Consider the following 15,240-nt stretch of genomic DNA (forward strand, 5'->3'; position numbering starts at 1 on the left):
ACCTCTCAACAGCCAGTGCATCTTTAGTGGCCTGACATCTTTTTAATGGTAGTATCACAGTGATGTCCAACAGCACTCTGTTAAAGTGTCCTCTGGGTATGCTCTCTTGTGTGAGGGGCTTCTTGCACTACTTTGCTTTCCCTAACCTAAGATAAGAGTGAAAAATTGTCACTGAAATTTCCAAAAACTGAAGAACTAACCTAACAAACAAAAACAATGATTGAATTGTCCAAAACTATAAAAAGAAGTGCTGGATTGGGAATCTAACTTCAGTTTCTTGTATTGCTTAAAGAAGACTTTATTCATTGAAATGCACGTACGGAACTGTGGAAGCTCAGTCTTATAAAAAATACAAGCGCTGTCTAACAGCCCTCTAGCCATAACTGTGGAGTCCAAACTTCATGCAACAGCATTCTATTCAGCTTTTGGCCTTTTGTTGATAACAACCGGTGTTCTGTTTGTCTGCACGCAGCCCACGGACAACACAGTAGCCTGGCAGCGGTTCCTACCACACGGTGTTGTTGCTTTACTACCAGTAAGTGATACGTTTACCTCATAGTCAAAACCGTCTTCACTTCCTTCGTTACACTGGCAGACCTTTTTCATGGCCTCCTTATACAGCAGCTGCCTTCGCAGTCGTGTTATGGGATCCTTTTAAATTAAAGGTGTCTTTGCTGGAGTGCAACGACACATTTGTCTTGCCTTTTGTTCCGCTTGTGCTAGAGTGACCTGCTCCTTGTTCCTACACAATTCTGAATTTGTTTCTCAAAACGCTGGCTTCACAACCTTCAGTGTTAGGGCCATAAGGATAGTGCTAATCCAAACACCACTTTTTCAAATAGCCTATCCTAAGACTGGTGCTTATATACTAAAAAAAAAAAAAAGAACCCAAGTGGCCACGAAAAGGAATTTAAGGTTGTAGGCAATTGGATATGAGGGCAGGAGCAACGTGGATAAAGAAAGGAAGACCTGTGAGGACAATGTTCTATGTCATGGGTTCTCAAGCATGTTGGTCCCAGGGAACCATGCTAAGTTCCGTTAAGTGCCAGGGAACTCCCCCCCCCCTCTTCCGCCAGTTTTCATTCCATTCATGCTACATTAACGTGCAATAAATTCAAAAGCAAGGAAGGGTATCGTTTTTTTTTCCGTCAACTTTACGCGAATGCGTACGCTCGCGGCACCTATCTCCAAACAGGAGAAATGCGCATGGGGGTACTATAAGGCCGAGATTCAAGTGCAATAGTTTAACCACGTGGCCCGTTTTCGGAGTCTGGCTGGCTACAAGCTCCTGGCGAGATTTATTGCGCAGCTCGTGCGTTTCTGTTATGCGCCGAGATGTGCTCACTGACACTCGGGCGTGAGTACTGGAGGTTCCTTAGATCGATCGCACCTCAAGTTCACCATATAAGACTTTGCGACTGCGGAACCAGGGAAAATTTATCAGTGGCTCGCGGAACCCTGAGGAGGGGCTGCGGAACCCCTAGGTTCCACGGAACCCACTTTGAGAAACCATGTTCTATGTAATTGGTCTTTGAAGGAAATTCACCTTGGAAAGCACTGATACCACTTGGACTTGAGCTGTCATTGAGGCCTTTCCTGTTTTCTTTTTACTGACTTCTATTGCACGATGTCTGTGCTAAAGTAATGTGACTGTTTTTGTTAACAAGGCATTGTTATGAGACTGGCATGGCATGAGACTGATTTGGTAACAGGTGCTGGTGACAAGGTCCTCACAACAGAGAGCTTCATTTCTGTTTTGTTACTCTGCAGATCATTTTACTCACCTGGAGTATGTTTTGAAACAACGCCAACACACTTAATGGTCCTTCCAAAACATACTTGTATGGTGGGTAACAATGACAAGCACTGATTCGACTGAAGAGGTTGGTGAGAGCGACACAGGCTTTTCATCCCCTGCTTCATCCTCCTCCTCATATCCAGAAAGCATTTGGTGTGTTGGTTGGGCTTAATTCTGTGGGGAATCGCAGAGATGCTTACCAAAGTACTCGGGGTGTGTTTCTTGTGCCGTGAGTTTGTGCTCTTGCTATCACTGGGCTGTGTGTGGCGTTCTCCCATGCAGGCCTGTGCTCGATCAGTTAGCTAGATGCGTTGCTAGGGCAGTGCACTCACTTCCTGCATTTTTTACTGCCACCACTGTTGCTGCTGCCTTTTTCGCAGCCGTGTTCGTATCCCACGGGCTTATACGCCCAGCGTTTTCACTTCGCCTTAGTCCAGCTGTGTTTGCAAACACACTCTCTTATTATTCCCTCTCGAGGAAAATGGATCATCATTCCTTCCACCAAAAGAGGTGAACCTAGAAGAGGTGCATTGCATATGTCTGCGGGGGTGAACACACCCATCACCTTTCGTTGTATATTGTATTTACTCGCATAATGATTGCACTTTTTTTTTTTAATTTGATGCAAATTTAGGGCTATGTTGATTACCCGGGGTAAATTTTTCACGAAAAACTTTTGAGCACAGAAAAGGCAAGCAAGTTGCAGGTCAAAATTCTTACGGTAGGTCTCTTGTACATATTAAAAATAGTAAATAAAAACAATGAAAACTCCACACACCGCCGCCAGCCGCTTTGCAAAGTGACGCAAAATGCAGTGTTTTCACAAATACGGAACGCGCCAGAACAAGTTTGCTGCGAGGTGACAACAGGTCGACCAATAAGTGACTGCCGCTGTCGCAGTGTGGGACATCAAAAGAGACATGGGGGCGGACGCAGCAGGCTGAACGCATTGTTCTCTTTGTCTTGTGAGCCCATTATGTGCATTTAGTGAGAGTTTCTTCCTCACCAATACTGAACACATGCTTGCCGATATTGCTAATATTGGCAAGTCTGCGGCAATAACTAGCCATGTCCTCTTTGAAAGAAAAGGAAACAGAGGTAAGCACGATCATCATCAGCTAGACTTGGCACGCATACCACATACTGCTGTGGCAAGTTCAGGGTGTGTTCATTGTGCGAGAAATTTAATAAATCGAGCTTTGACAACAAATTTCAGGGGTGCGATCATTATTCGGGTGCGATCATTATGCGAGTAAATACGGTACTCCCTCCTTACAGATTTCCCCGAAAGAACTTTTTCTAAAATATTTTTTCCCGGGTTACTGTTGTGCTGCGCAGGGCACTGCGAGCAGTGTAGGTGATAGTATATGTCGCGAGATGTTTTAATGAGAAAAATTGGCTGAGGTATTGCTGATTTGAGGTCAGTCATTTTTGTCAAATGCTTTCTTTTTTTTTAACATTTTTCATGGCAGTCAACAGCCTGTTTAATGTGATGAGAAGTTGTTTGAGTGGTGCTCACATGAAGCAGCCTGCCAAGGAAGGTCTTGTATGATTTTAACAACTCGGATGAGTCTAGGAATGCAGGCCTTGTTGGTCCCTGTGAGTTCAGTGCCGTACCTACCATGAAAAGCAGCCAGGCCTTTCTGCTTGCACATTATTGAGTCCGTAACGTTGCCGTGGTCTATACATGCACAGTTGTGGTGGCCCTGCACTGGGTACAAATCACAGTTAGGTGGCCTTATGTCAGTGGACTTTCACGATTAGCAATCAACCAGATGAGATGTAGTCATCAGAAAACATTTTACCGGGTTTGTCGTCACTGCTGGAATTGTGGATCTTTATCTGCAGCTGGATTCAGAGCACTCGTCTCTTGTCTGGACGGCGCGATCGGACTTGGCCGACAAGCTGATGCGGTTACCAGAAGACAGCTTCGTGGATGCCCTCAACAAGAGCATGGTGAGTGGCTGGCTGCCTCTATCCATGTTTCACTTTGCGGCATTACTGACACAATAAGGCTGGCATAAAGAACAAAGTTGCCGCTGGGGAGTTATGCTAACTCTTGGGGCCCAGGCATTTCAGATTGAAGTGTTAGAACTAGAAACGAACCAACTTCTATTTACATTTCGTGCAAAAGTAATTGGCATTTATAATAGGGTGGATGTACATGCAATACTGCTTTCGTTATTATGTTAGGAACTTTTTTCTGTCCAACTTGGCTTTCTTTCCCTTTTTTTTGGAAAGCTTTACAAGGATGTACCAGCTACAGCTTGGAATGTTTTCCAAAGACAGTCAGAGCAAGTTCTTATTTCCTTGTGGTTTAGCAGTTGCTTTTTGGTCACGACTGGTTGCCTTTAAAATGCGGTTGGCCGAAGCACAATACCGTTTATAGTGCGGTTTTCTGGCGTGTCTGCTGATGGACCGACGCAGCTGGGGCATCATTTTACGGTAGCAAAAGAAAAAAAAGCAAGGATGAAATCTGCCATCTAACGCAGTACGCACCCCTTGCTCCCCTCTAACTTCGACACACAATAGGCACCCTTCAGTTCACGCGTACGTGATAACCACAACTGTCCTTGCTTGACGCACCTCGGAAGATAGCGACCCCCATCCCCGTCCGCCCGCGCGGCAAGTTGTTCCTATTAAGCGGTATGCTTATGCATTGAGTTCTATGGGAGGCAAACCAGTGGTCACAAAAACCCGCATTATATTCGATCCTGCGCTATAAGCGGTTATGTTATAAATGGGCTACACTGTAGAATGTACTTTATTTACTTCCTATATTCTTTGATGTGCTCGCAGTGGGGTGAACCGAGACACACGCCCCTGGTGGACTCAGCACTTTCGACGGTGGCATCTGTGCTTCAGAGGCTAGGTGCTGGTGAGTAGCACGTTTGGACAAACGACCTGTGGAAAAAGATAGCGCTTTTTAAGTGTTGTTCTTTTAAAACTCCCACAGCCTAGCTGTTCCCTCGTACAACTGTCAGTATCTCTGCACTTTCTTTTTCTCTGGCTGCACTTACTTTGGGTATGCTTTTTTCCGTCAGAGGCTGCGTTTTAGAGCAAAAGCTGCCTGCGGCATTTCTCGTATCTGTCACTACCTGAACAGGAAAATTGTGGTGTGGCTAAGAATAAAAAATTACACCATCTTCCCGTAGGGGAACCCTGAGTAGTATGCAAAGCAGCCATGGGGTCGAATCAGGGGCCCATTACTTTTCAGTTCGTCGTTTCCGTTAGGTTGAGGTACGTAGCTACCGTTATATTTGCAGTTTGGTTTCCATGGTAACTAGCACACTTTTCACTTACCGGAGCTACGAAATGGGAAATTTCGTTGAGCCCATGGCTGTTTCGCATACTACTCAGGGTTCCCCTACGGGAAGATGGTGTAATTTTATTAGGTGCGACGGGGCTATGCCCCTCCCTTGTCGTCGTTGCGCCGTCCACACCCCCACTGCGCATGCTCGGCTTGCTGAACGCCCTGTGGTGTCTTACCCTTTAACTCTTTCGCTACCGCAGAAAATTGACCAATTTTGGGGGGTCCAAGAAAACATTTTTTTTTCTGCAAAAAAATTATTTAGGCACTAATTGCAGGAGCACAAAATGCAGATTATTTAACGGCCTTTCCAATAACACCAGTTTTTTAAAGGTTTTCATATATCATAGTTGTGAAAAAAAAGATCAAAATCAAAAGTTTTGTCAAGTTGTCGAAAAAAATGATAAAAAAGGAGTTGTGTATATCAAACCACCGGTAGTAGAAAAAAATTAGAATATACATTTTGCAGGGAAACATTTCAAAAACACACCCTAAAAAAAATGTCGACTTGCTCGGAACAGTTTTTCAGATATAAAAAAAAAATGTTAGCACGCACGGTGCTCGTGTCATGCGGTGAAGCCCAACCTCTAATTCAAACTGTGCAATTTTGGGTGGTTCCTTGGAATAAATCTGGCGGTTTGACGTTATCAGAGGCACCAATTTGCCTCCACATAACGTAAAAACATCTTGTCAATGGCTGACTTTGCCTTTACAGCGAGCACAATATTTGGGACAAGCACGCGATGCAGAAAAAAACATGCATGAAGTTGAAAACGGAACGCCGTGGCTGATGTTTGTTGTCGTTCACGGTCAGTTATCTCTCAAAACATAAAGCTGAGCTGTATTATCATCTTCTTACTCGCAATTGTAGCCTTGCTCGCAAAAATGAGGTACGATGAGCTAGAATCGTCCCCTGCGATCTTTGGCCGAGTAGCAGTCGCGCGCTAAAAAAGATCAGCACAACGAGCCTCCTCTATTGCAGCGCCACCTAACATTTTTCAAATGAAACAGTACAAAAACTTATCAGAGACTCCGTCCGAATAGACAGTTCAACTAAGCAGCAACATTAGACACCCGGATATACCCTCGCATGAAAACGAAACTGGAAGGCGAACAGCCGGCAGTGTAAGGCCGGTTTGAAGCGCTGTCCTCGGCGGAACAGATATCTGGCGACTGGGTGTGACCTTTTGACTTGCATCTGAAGTTCTTATCGCAGAAATCGGGTTAGGGTGGGGGGAAATGAGGAGCGGCGTGCTTTGTTCGAGGATCAGTCGCGGACGCTTCAGGCGCCATGGCAGTTAGCCTTGAAGTTGGGTAACTGCGTAGTTGCGCTAAATATGAATTTCGCGATGCAGAAACGAATCCGAAGCTGTTGTAAACTGTTTGGGAATGGTCCTGGGGTAAGTAGAACTACCAGAGTACTTAGGAAAACTTGCGCAAAGGCAATAAAACTGCCTAAAATCATAAAGTAGCTTTGCAACCAGGCACTGCTTGACATTTTCAGCCGATTTCTGGGATTATTACTGTCAGAGCGGCAGTGTTGCCCGTGTCTTCCTGGGCCGGTGGATGGACAGACGATGGACGACGAAGCCGAGAGCAAGAGATGCTTTGCATCTAAAAATGCAACACAATCTTGGGTGACCACAGTGCTCATATCACCGCGTCTGTGGTGTTCCGCTAGTGCGATTCTGCTTGCATGCAGCTTGCATTGCATCCACGTCCATTAACTTCAGCAGACACTCTTTAGTCAGCACCAGTGCCTAAGCTTTCCCTCAAGGACATCCTATATGTTTGTGGAAAGGCTTCTTCAAAATGATTGTATTTTAATTGATGCAAATCTAAACAGAGTGGTCGGCATTATAGCTGACTCATTAAAACAAGACAGCCTATAAGGAAATAATGGAGCACCTTACTATCATGAAGCAGGATTTTCCATTTATGAGCCCTAACAAACAATTTTCGTCCCAAAATTGAAATTATGAGCTGATTTCACAACTGTGTGCAAGGTGGATTTGAGGCCATTTGCAACATGGCGACTGACTGCATATAGCCATTAAAAACTCCTGCCACACATCCTTCAGCAATACGTGCCAAATACGCTGGCATGCCATTGTTATTTTTATCGTGTACGTCTGTCATATCCAGCAGTAGCAGTGAAGGTAGTGAGAAGGGAATTTCCAAAAGCGGGTGGTGATTGCGATAGAGGTGGCTGTGATAAAATCTGTCACAGCTCACACATATGCTGTGAGAAAAGATTGACAGTTCAACAAGCCATCTTTGATCCTTAGCAACAGGATGCCATCGCCGATGGTTTAGCACAGGGCATTCTTATGTGCAAGAGCCTTTGTTTTTTTCCTCCCCTTCTATGTCATTTCTTTTTGCTCGGCCGGGGGTTATGTACTTGGTTTGTTCTTGCAGCTTCGGCATGGGGTAGATATGATAATGAATCCCTGTAGGTGAGGATTTACTTACATATGCGGTTGTAGCCGGAGTAGTGAGCTGAGGGTCAGCACCTTGTATTTTTTCATCCTTATCGTGTTCTGGTACCATATTTGTAACTACGGGCGTACACAAATCACACCCCACGTCTAATGTGCAGAACCAAATGTACCAACTGGAACAGTGAATGAACTTATAATGTGATTCTTTACTGGAACACGCAGCGCCCCCTCCCAGCAGCGACGCCCCCATGCACATCCTGTCCCTGATCCCTGGGAGCCGAGCGACCTTCCCCCTCGGCCTAAGCTACGCTGCCCATTATGTGCTACCCCGGGTAGCCCTGATTGGGTGAGTCTACTTTCATGGTGATCTCTGAATTCCAGTCTATGTGTCCCTGCAGTCTGGGATAGTATTTCTGTGCACAGGAATTTGAAATTATGGGCTTCAGAACACAGGCTTTTTGCATAAATTCATATGCCACCTACATTTTGCACTATGGTACTGTACGGATTTTACATCGTTGCTATGTGTTTATGTGTTGTCTAGGAATGTCATGTATATTTTGTCGTACTAGTGCACAGTGGATGCCGTGGTTCAAGCAAAAATGTGTCCCTACTAATGCGTTGTCATCATCATCAACATCGCTCCTTACTATCAACAACACCACTGTCATCTTGTTTCCTGTTTATCATTTTTTTTTTATGGGATCTCTTGGTCCCGACGCCTTACTCTAGTTGGGCAAATGCCTCATCATTGAATCTCTGCAGTTGCCTGGCTTTTACTGCAAACTTTCCAACGAAACTCAGGTTCTAATTAGGTTTGGTGGCACTTCAGAGCAATTTGGATGCCAAACAGCCCAACAATGCATTTAGTCCACTGTAGTGGCTTTAAAGTGAGGGTCTACGACTGACCAATTTCACATAGGTAGCCACAGAGCACTGAATGAGCTTTAAAATTACTCCCCCTCCTAAATAGTATTGTTCTTTGCTTAAAATGATGGCATTGATGCAAACACACGTGCTTTGCAGCGAAGTCGAAACTTGTAAACATTTGAGCCTGTGACAGGCTACAGAGGTTGCTTTTTGTCACACCGCAAAACTATGAGAGAAAAATTCAAGGAAAGCGGGATACATTACAAGCGACTGACTATGTACAAGTGATGTTTTTAAGCGCAAGACCAGGTTGTCGACCTTCTTGTGCTCTGCCCCCGCTGTGGGTCTGCAACCACGCCGCTCTTGCAGGTGAACGGGCGGGCGGGACATGTATAGTTGAGAGCTACTGCATGCAATAAATGAAGTCTGGAGTTTGACCAAATAATGCACCCATTGCTTAATACCAGGATGCAGGATGAACATTTCTGAGAGGGGTAAATGTGGGGAAAGAGAGAGAGGAGGAAAAACAAAAGGCTGTGGAATACTATAGTACTTCCTAATGTGAAATTTGTGCGCAGCACAAACTGCAGTCTTCTCAGTCACGGTGCATAGCTGCTGCGTCTCAGGAAATGATCGCGTCATCAGCGAACGCACAGGCAGCACACGCTACTCTGCCGTTACCTTGCAGGACGTTGCCACCGCCGAGCATGTTGTTGTAAATCATGTTTGAACTTCCCGTGCAAATGTTACGTGGTTCACATGAGCCACGCAACGAGGAGGATGCCAAAGGACCATGTACGTGCAGCATGCAGCGCGTGCCGGGGTTCTGTGGCGTGGTGTTGGCGTACTACCCTCCCCCTCACACTTTTGCCATTCATCCTCCGCTTTCCTGCGCGCTCATCTTCGGTGGCCTCTTCAATGTCTCGATTATCTCGCATCACATTGCCCCCGGGGAGCATTTTGTGCTGCCTCGGCATGCTGCCCTCCTCCTCACACTTTTGCCACACTTTCCTCCTCTGTTTTCCTTCTGTCTTCTGTGTCCCCTTCGTTCACTCGGTTACGAGGGACAATGGGGCCGTCTAATCACAGTAGCTGGCACTTAAGGGCTGCGCACTAAAAAATTGTCATTGTTTGAACTGTCACCGTGCACTCCATTGGTGAGTCCACTTTTCCAGGAACTTAGCCTATGGGTTCTGGCAAAATCTGGAGGGAGGTGAATAGTCGAGGATGGTTCATTTGTTCGTTTATTAATTACACGCCGTTTCAACGCAGAGCGCAATGAAAGATGTCATTTGGGATGCAGATGCATAGGATGTGAACTCATCAAAAATGATTTGAGCAACAGTGGTAGTGCTAAAAAGAGGGAACCGTTGCAAGTGTTTCTGTTTTTATTTTGTTTTTTTAAAGCGAAGCTGTATATGGCTGCCCTCTGGTGGTGGCCGATGCCTGTCCGTCTATGCGTCGCGTCAGCACAAAAAAAACTTTTGTCTCCAGTTTCTCACGAATGCTCCGTATGCACCTAATTTAACCTAGGCATCTTGGAAAAACTCGTACTGAAATTGGCCGCTAAGATGACCTTGTCATTACGCCAAGCTTCATTTTACTTATCCTAATTAGTTCACAGTAAAGTGGTAAATGTTACAGAATTCCTGTCTGCTGTCAGTACATGGGCGCCCACAAAGGGAGTATGGCTACATAAAGTGGCTGTTAGTCTTATTTCATCGAAACTATCCCAAAACAAATTATGGTAATGAGCTGCTTAGACGACTGTAGCATCATGCCGAGTTTCATCTACTTGTCATAGTTGTGTAGGTTGTGGTGAGGCATTAGATATTGTGGAATTCTCGTCTGCTCTCAATACATTGCCTTCTATAAGAGGGAGACGGAATTGGGCAGTCGCATGCTTGCCCACTAGAGTGAAACTTGAGTCCTTTCAAGTTTCACTCAGCTAATTATCTAGGAGGTATGCTTAATCTCGAATTACGAACAAAGGTGTTTTGTTTCATGCACTCCTTGCACTGAACCCAACTTTGCTGGTTGTCTCTCACAGTGTGGAAGGGCGCTGAATTTTTTCTTGTCTTTAATTATCTGTGACCTGGTTGTGACAACTAATGTAGGCACATCTGTGCAGTGATGCAGCCCACAGAGTGCACCCCATGGCGGGCCAGGGCGCCAACCTGGGCTTTGGCGACGCCCAGGGTCTGGCACAACTGCTCATCGAGTCCGTCTATGACGGCAACCCCATAGGTGAGCGGCCCGCTTCGCTTGCAGTTCATTTGTTCGGTCACTTGGACAAAGGCAAGAAGTCTGACCCCACAAGCAACTTTCCAAGTCAGAAATCGGAGCATTGTGCAGCATAATTCCAACCAATTAGTTACGGTCAGCCAATAACTTCAGTCACTCGTAGCGTCGGTCAACGCCGAACTTCGTTGCTCTGTGGTTGTCCTTCAATGCTTAATTTAAGGCGAAAGAAAGCCTTAGGTGTCTCGTCGTGCGCGATAAGTGACTGTTGGCGGCGGCAGCTTCAACACGATTGGTACCGAAATGGCCGCTGATGTAAAGTGAAAATAAATTAGGTTCATGTGGGATCTGAACCTGGGTTAGCAGCCACGTGCTCTGACCACACTGCTGACCCGGCGTAGTGCCAGAATGGAACACGAATCAGCCTGATGCGGGCGCCATGGCAGGTGACGGTGCAGGCATAAAATAGGTGCACACGGAGGAGAGCTCTCCCTCGCTGCGGGAAAGGTGCGGCGTCAGGTGCCTGTCTGAGTAATTTGGTTTAAAAAAATGGAGGAAAAAATAAATGTGACTTTGAAATGCAAATATGTGAATATCTCTGAACATAAGCACAGTACTAAAAAAAAAGTCACAGCAACTGTCCAACCAACAATCATAACGAACGACATCATTCACAGAGGAAAACATCAAAATAATTGTCATGACAACACAGAATGGCTCTCGCCCTTAAGTCGTCGTAATGTGTGATAACGGATCATTCAATTTTTTTCCCCCCTAGAAACTGCGTTTTAAGGAAATCCCAACACTGTCTGCAGCTGCGAAACCTCCTCTCGTATATGATAACCACGCGTCACAACCTTCTGAGTACACGACGAGGCGTTACATGAGCATTGGCACAGTGCCTTGAATGGGTCTGTGTGTGCACCCGCTTGTGCGCAGTGGGCTTTGACCGGCTGCTCCGGTATGAGACCGAGCGGCAGCGGCACACGGTCCCTTTCCTGCTGGCCATTGAGGCACTGGTGGCGCTGTACCGCTTCAACGTGCTGCCCGTCGTGGCGGCCCGCAGCATAGGCCTGCAGCTCATGGACTCCTGGGTTGGACTCAAGGTACCCTTGCAATGCACTGCACCGCTTTACATTTTTGGTCATCAACAGTAAGGGTGTGTGTGCTTAGTGCTGGGTGGGTCGTGTTTACATGACTGGCCATTCGCAACGGCTCACTGTTGTGCTAGTTCTTTTTAAGTGCACAACACTTTAGGGGCTTGCCTTGTCATCGTAGCTCTCTCGTTGGACCCAAGTAGAGCCACACGGCGTTCCGTCATAGCGGCTGTCGTCACAGCGTAACCCAGAGGTTTCGAAAGCCAAGCAGTTTATATAGTCATAAGCGTTCAAAACTCGTGAACCTCTGGCTCTTGTCATGCATCTCCGCGTTGTTTAATGCAAAGAAAACTGCAGGTACATTTGAGGCAAAATATACGCAATTAACCAACAGTGGCCACGTTCATTTAGTTAGGAACACTCGTTGGGTTGGTTTTTACAAAAGTAAGCGAAAAAAAGCGGCGGTGCAACACCGGCACGTGCGGAAGGAAAAGTAAGCACAAAAAGAACAACTGCCGCTGGCGTAGTTCCAGGCAGGGGGGCGCGCAAGCACTGCGAAGGCGGGAAATTTGAAATGCATTGTACAAACCTCCGTTGAACTCATCAGGAGAGGAGTGAGACAGGGTGGCGAAGAGCGTGATGGGTGGTAGCAGTGAGCTGATAACGGTGCCACAGCCCGTTATGGCGAATCACCGCTCTGCACTTCCGACAGCTTTCACGCTGATTGGAACGGCTTTATTTTTTTTTTGTAATTGTGATAGCTTTATATTATACTAACACACATAGAAGATAAGTTTTATTGAACTGTCATGAGGAGTAGAAGCGCTGCATAACCATACTAGGGATATGAACAAGTGAGATTGGAGGGGACAGGCATACTATACGCGTTTGTGGGCAAACATGTATTTTCGTGCGGGTCTCGTTACGTGGTATTATCCCTCGTTTATCCGCGCGGCACTTTGATTCCTCAAAACAAGAAAAGGAGAGAGGGGAGACTGGTCTCTGCTTACCATGTGGAGCACATTAAACCTGTCATCACTCTTTTTGCTTCATTTCACTGTAACCGCTCTTGCTGGCCACGTGGCCTGTTGCACTTCTCGTCGAGCTTGTCGCCGCTCCGTGCGGTGCCAGAAAGTGAATTCTGGTGGTCAGTGTGCTTTTCTTTTTCAAAAGTAGCTTCATCCATGACGAGCTATGTGTTTTATGTTTAATCCTCTTCATAGCATGCTCATGCTCTAAATTTGGCCTTACAAGTGGTGTTGGTTGAGTGGGCCTTAAGATGTGTAAACCTGTTCCTTGGTGAGGGAACCTTTGTGCATTACCTCGTATGTGCAACTGATGGGGAATTGGAAATCTTTGACTGTAGGGGAAATTCAGTTGAAGTGGAGTTTATTGTAGTGTGGTTAGAGTGTATTGGCTTCATTGTTAGAAAGTTTCAAGCATTTGCACATCCCTGTTGCATTCCGTTTAAAAATTGCAATCACTGTGACATGGCACGTTTTGGATATTATCACTGGCTCCAAATGGGCTGTAGCTGGAACTGCGATGTACAGCGCAGGGCACAATCATGCAGATACCCAGAGAATGGCACTCCTTCATGAAAACTCTGCGCCGTACATGCTGATGTTGAATTTGTGCATTTGGAACGTGAAGGATCACTCACGCGTGCACCATAGTTGCCATGGTGGTATAGGCAAAAGAAAACCACCCTTTTTGGCTTTCGTCCTGCTATACGTAGTGCTGCAGGCACTAGGCATAGCATTGTTGTCCTTAAACTCTTGTACTTGGCTGTACGTGCAAGCAGCACACAATACTTTTGCACTGGTAAGTCATTTCTTACCGAGAATGCAGTTGCCTAGCCTTATAGACACTGTGATGTTGAACAAATCAGTATTTCGCCTGAGTTTGGGCTAGTTCATCTTCACTCACACTTGAACCTTCGTGTGAAGTGAAAATTTGGTAATATGCCTGAAATTTTATTCACAGAAACGTACTTCACATGGCGTGTATCTCCTAAACTGGTCAACAAACACTTTTCTCACTTCAGGTTGTTGATCAATTTGCTGTAGCACTACAGGTGGCCAGCCTCATGGTTTGCTCAGTTGGTTCAGCAACTGCCCTAGATAGGCAGTGTTCCTGGGTTTGAATCCCAAACAAGGACTAATTTTTGTTGAACTTTTGATTCATTTCAGTTCACTTTATTCGTTAATGTGAACAGTCTCATCGCAGGCCAACTCGGAAGTGCAATGGGTGCTAACAAAAACCACAGGGAGTCACGAAACAGTGCCTTGTAGAATGTAGCAAAGGTTAACATGCACATCACAGGCGATCATGGTGCAATATTTTAACAGTTTGCTTCTTGCTTGTTTACACGACCTTGATATTTTCTAAGCAGTTATTTTCTGTTGACATTCTTTATAAAGTGTTACAGCAATAGGTTCCACTCTAACCATCATTAAGTTCAAACATGTCTGAAATGTCCACACTACATGCCGTGACTTATTTTTGTGCGACGTTCAGGGGAAAGAGGTATAGGCCGCGCAAGCATCTGATGGTTGTTTGGTTGTTTGTGTACTGTATATTGTGCACAAAACAAAATGCGGGCAATATTTTTCAGGGAGGAAGAGTTGTTATGACAACATCTGACAATTCACTATAGTGTCACCTGTCCGCTTTCCACTAATCCTCAAAGGATCCTCAATGCATCAGTAGTTGAAGACCAACTAAGCTCGGCAGATTTGTTTCCCATTTGTTTGTGGCCTGCCAATCTTGTGCATTGCTTTAAAAATTTGGTTCAACTACAGTGTGTAAGCCCCTTTGATCTGCGTTTCCATTTTATCAAAATGAAATCACTGGTTTTGTCCTCTCTTTCAGGACATGATAGTAGACAGGGCCTCATACTGACCGAGACTGCCAACATAAGGACTGTGTACGGGTGAGCGTTTCTTTTCTTTTAGGGGTGTGCCGAATGCCGAATAGTAGTAGCTTTCGAATCGAATATCAATTTTTGTTTTTACAGGCCTCGATTTTTTTTACAGATTTTTGTGCAAAAGCAGAAGCTAATTCGCATGTTCAGGAGACATGATGTTCTTTTTCAACCTGGAAAATGCACTTTCCATTTCGCATTGGTGGTGCTCAAGGAATCCAGAGTGGGCACGATACGCATTTAGAAAAAAAGAAAAAGAAAAAGGCTTGCTGTTGCTGTACTGCAATCATATGCAACAACTATACAGCTTCTCGTAATTCAGAAGCGAGCACTTTGAAGGCATGAGCAATAAATAGGATGCGAAAAAAAAAGCACAACCACAATCATGAACTGCGATGAGGCAGTATTTCGGAAGCACATCAGCTGCGTGAAGCGTGAATAATACATAGCAGAAGGAAAGCTGACGCCACAGTCGCCGCGGACAAGCCTGCTCTATCCACTGTGGTCTAAAAAACAAGTAAACTCACAGTAACCATACACCAACTGCAGTAAAAACA

General features: G+C 45.5%; 2 protein-coding genes across 2 annotated transcripts in view; both read left to right on the forward strand.

Moving 5' to 3' along the window:
- The window catches only part of LOC144149390 (endoribonuclease Dicer-S-like), a 438,166-nt gene that overhangs the window by 152,439 nt on the left and 270,487 nt on the right, over nt 1-15,240 (forward strand). The gene's annotated exons all lie outside the window — the stretch shown is intronic.
- The window catches only part of Coq6 (ubiquinone biosynthesis protein COQ6, mitochondrial), a 36,153-nt gene that overhangs the window by 19,044 nt on the left and 1,869 nt on the right, over nt 1-15,240 (forward strand). Inside the window, exons 7-13 of the mRNA XM_077681981.1 lie at nt 473-535; nt 3,647-3,754; nt 4,598-4,676; nt 7,772-7,895; nt 10,551-10,666; nt 11,600-11,766; nt 14,632-14,692. Of these exons, the coding sequence (XP_077538107.1) occupies nt 473-535; nt 3,647-3,754; nt 4,598-4,676; nt 7,772-7,895; nt 10,551-10,666; nt 11,600-11,766; nt 14,632-14,661 (687 nt within the window). The 3' untranslated portion in view covers nt 14,662-14,692. The remainder of the gene's footprint in view (nt 1-472; nt 536-3,646; nt 3,755-4,597; nt 4,677-7,771; nt 7,896-10,550; nt 10,667-11,599; nt 11,767-14,631; nt 14,693-15,240) is intronic.

Source organism: Haemaphysalis longicornis, unplaced genomic scaffold, assembly GCF_048455015.1.
Source record: "Haemaphysalis longicornis isolate Haplotype H1 unplaced genomic scaffold, Haemaphysalis longicornis Haplotype H1 scaffold_8, whole genome shotgun sequence".
NCBI lineage: Eukaryota > Metazoa > Arthropoda > Arachnida > Ixodida > Ixodidae > Haemaphysalis > Haemaphysalis longicornis.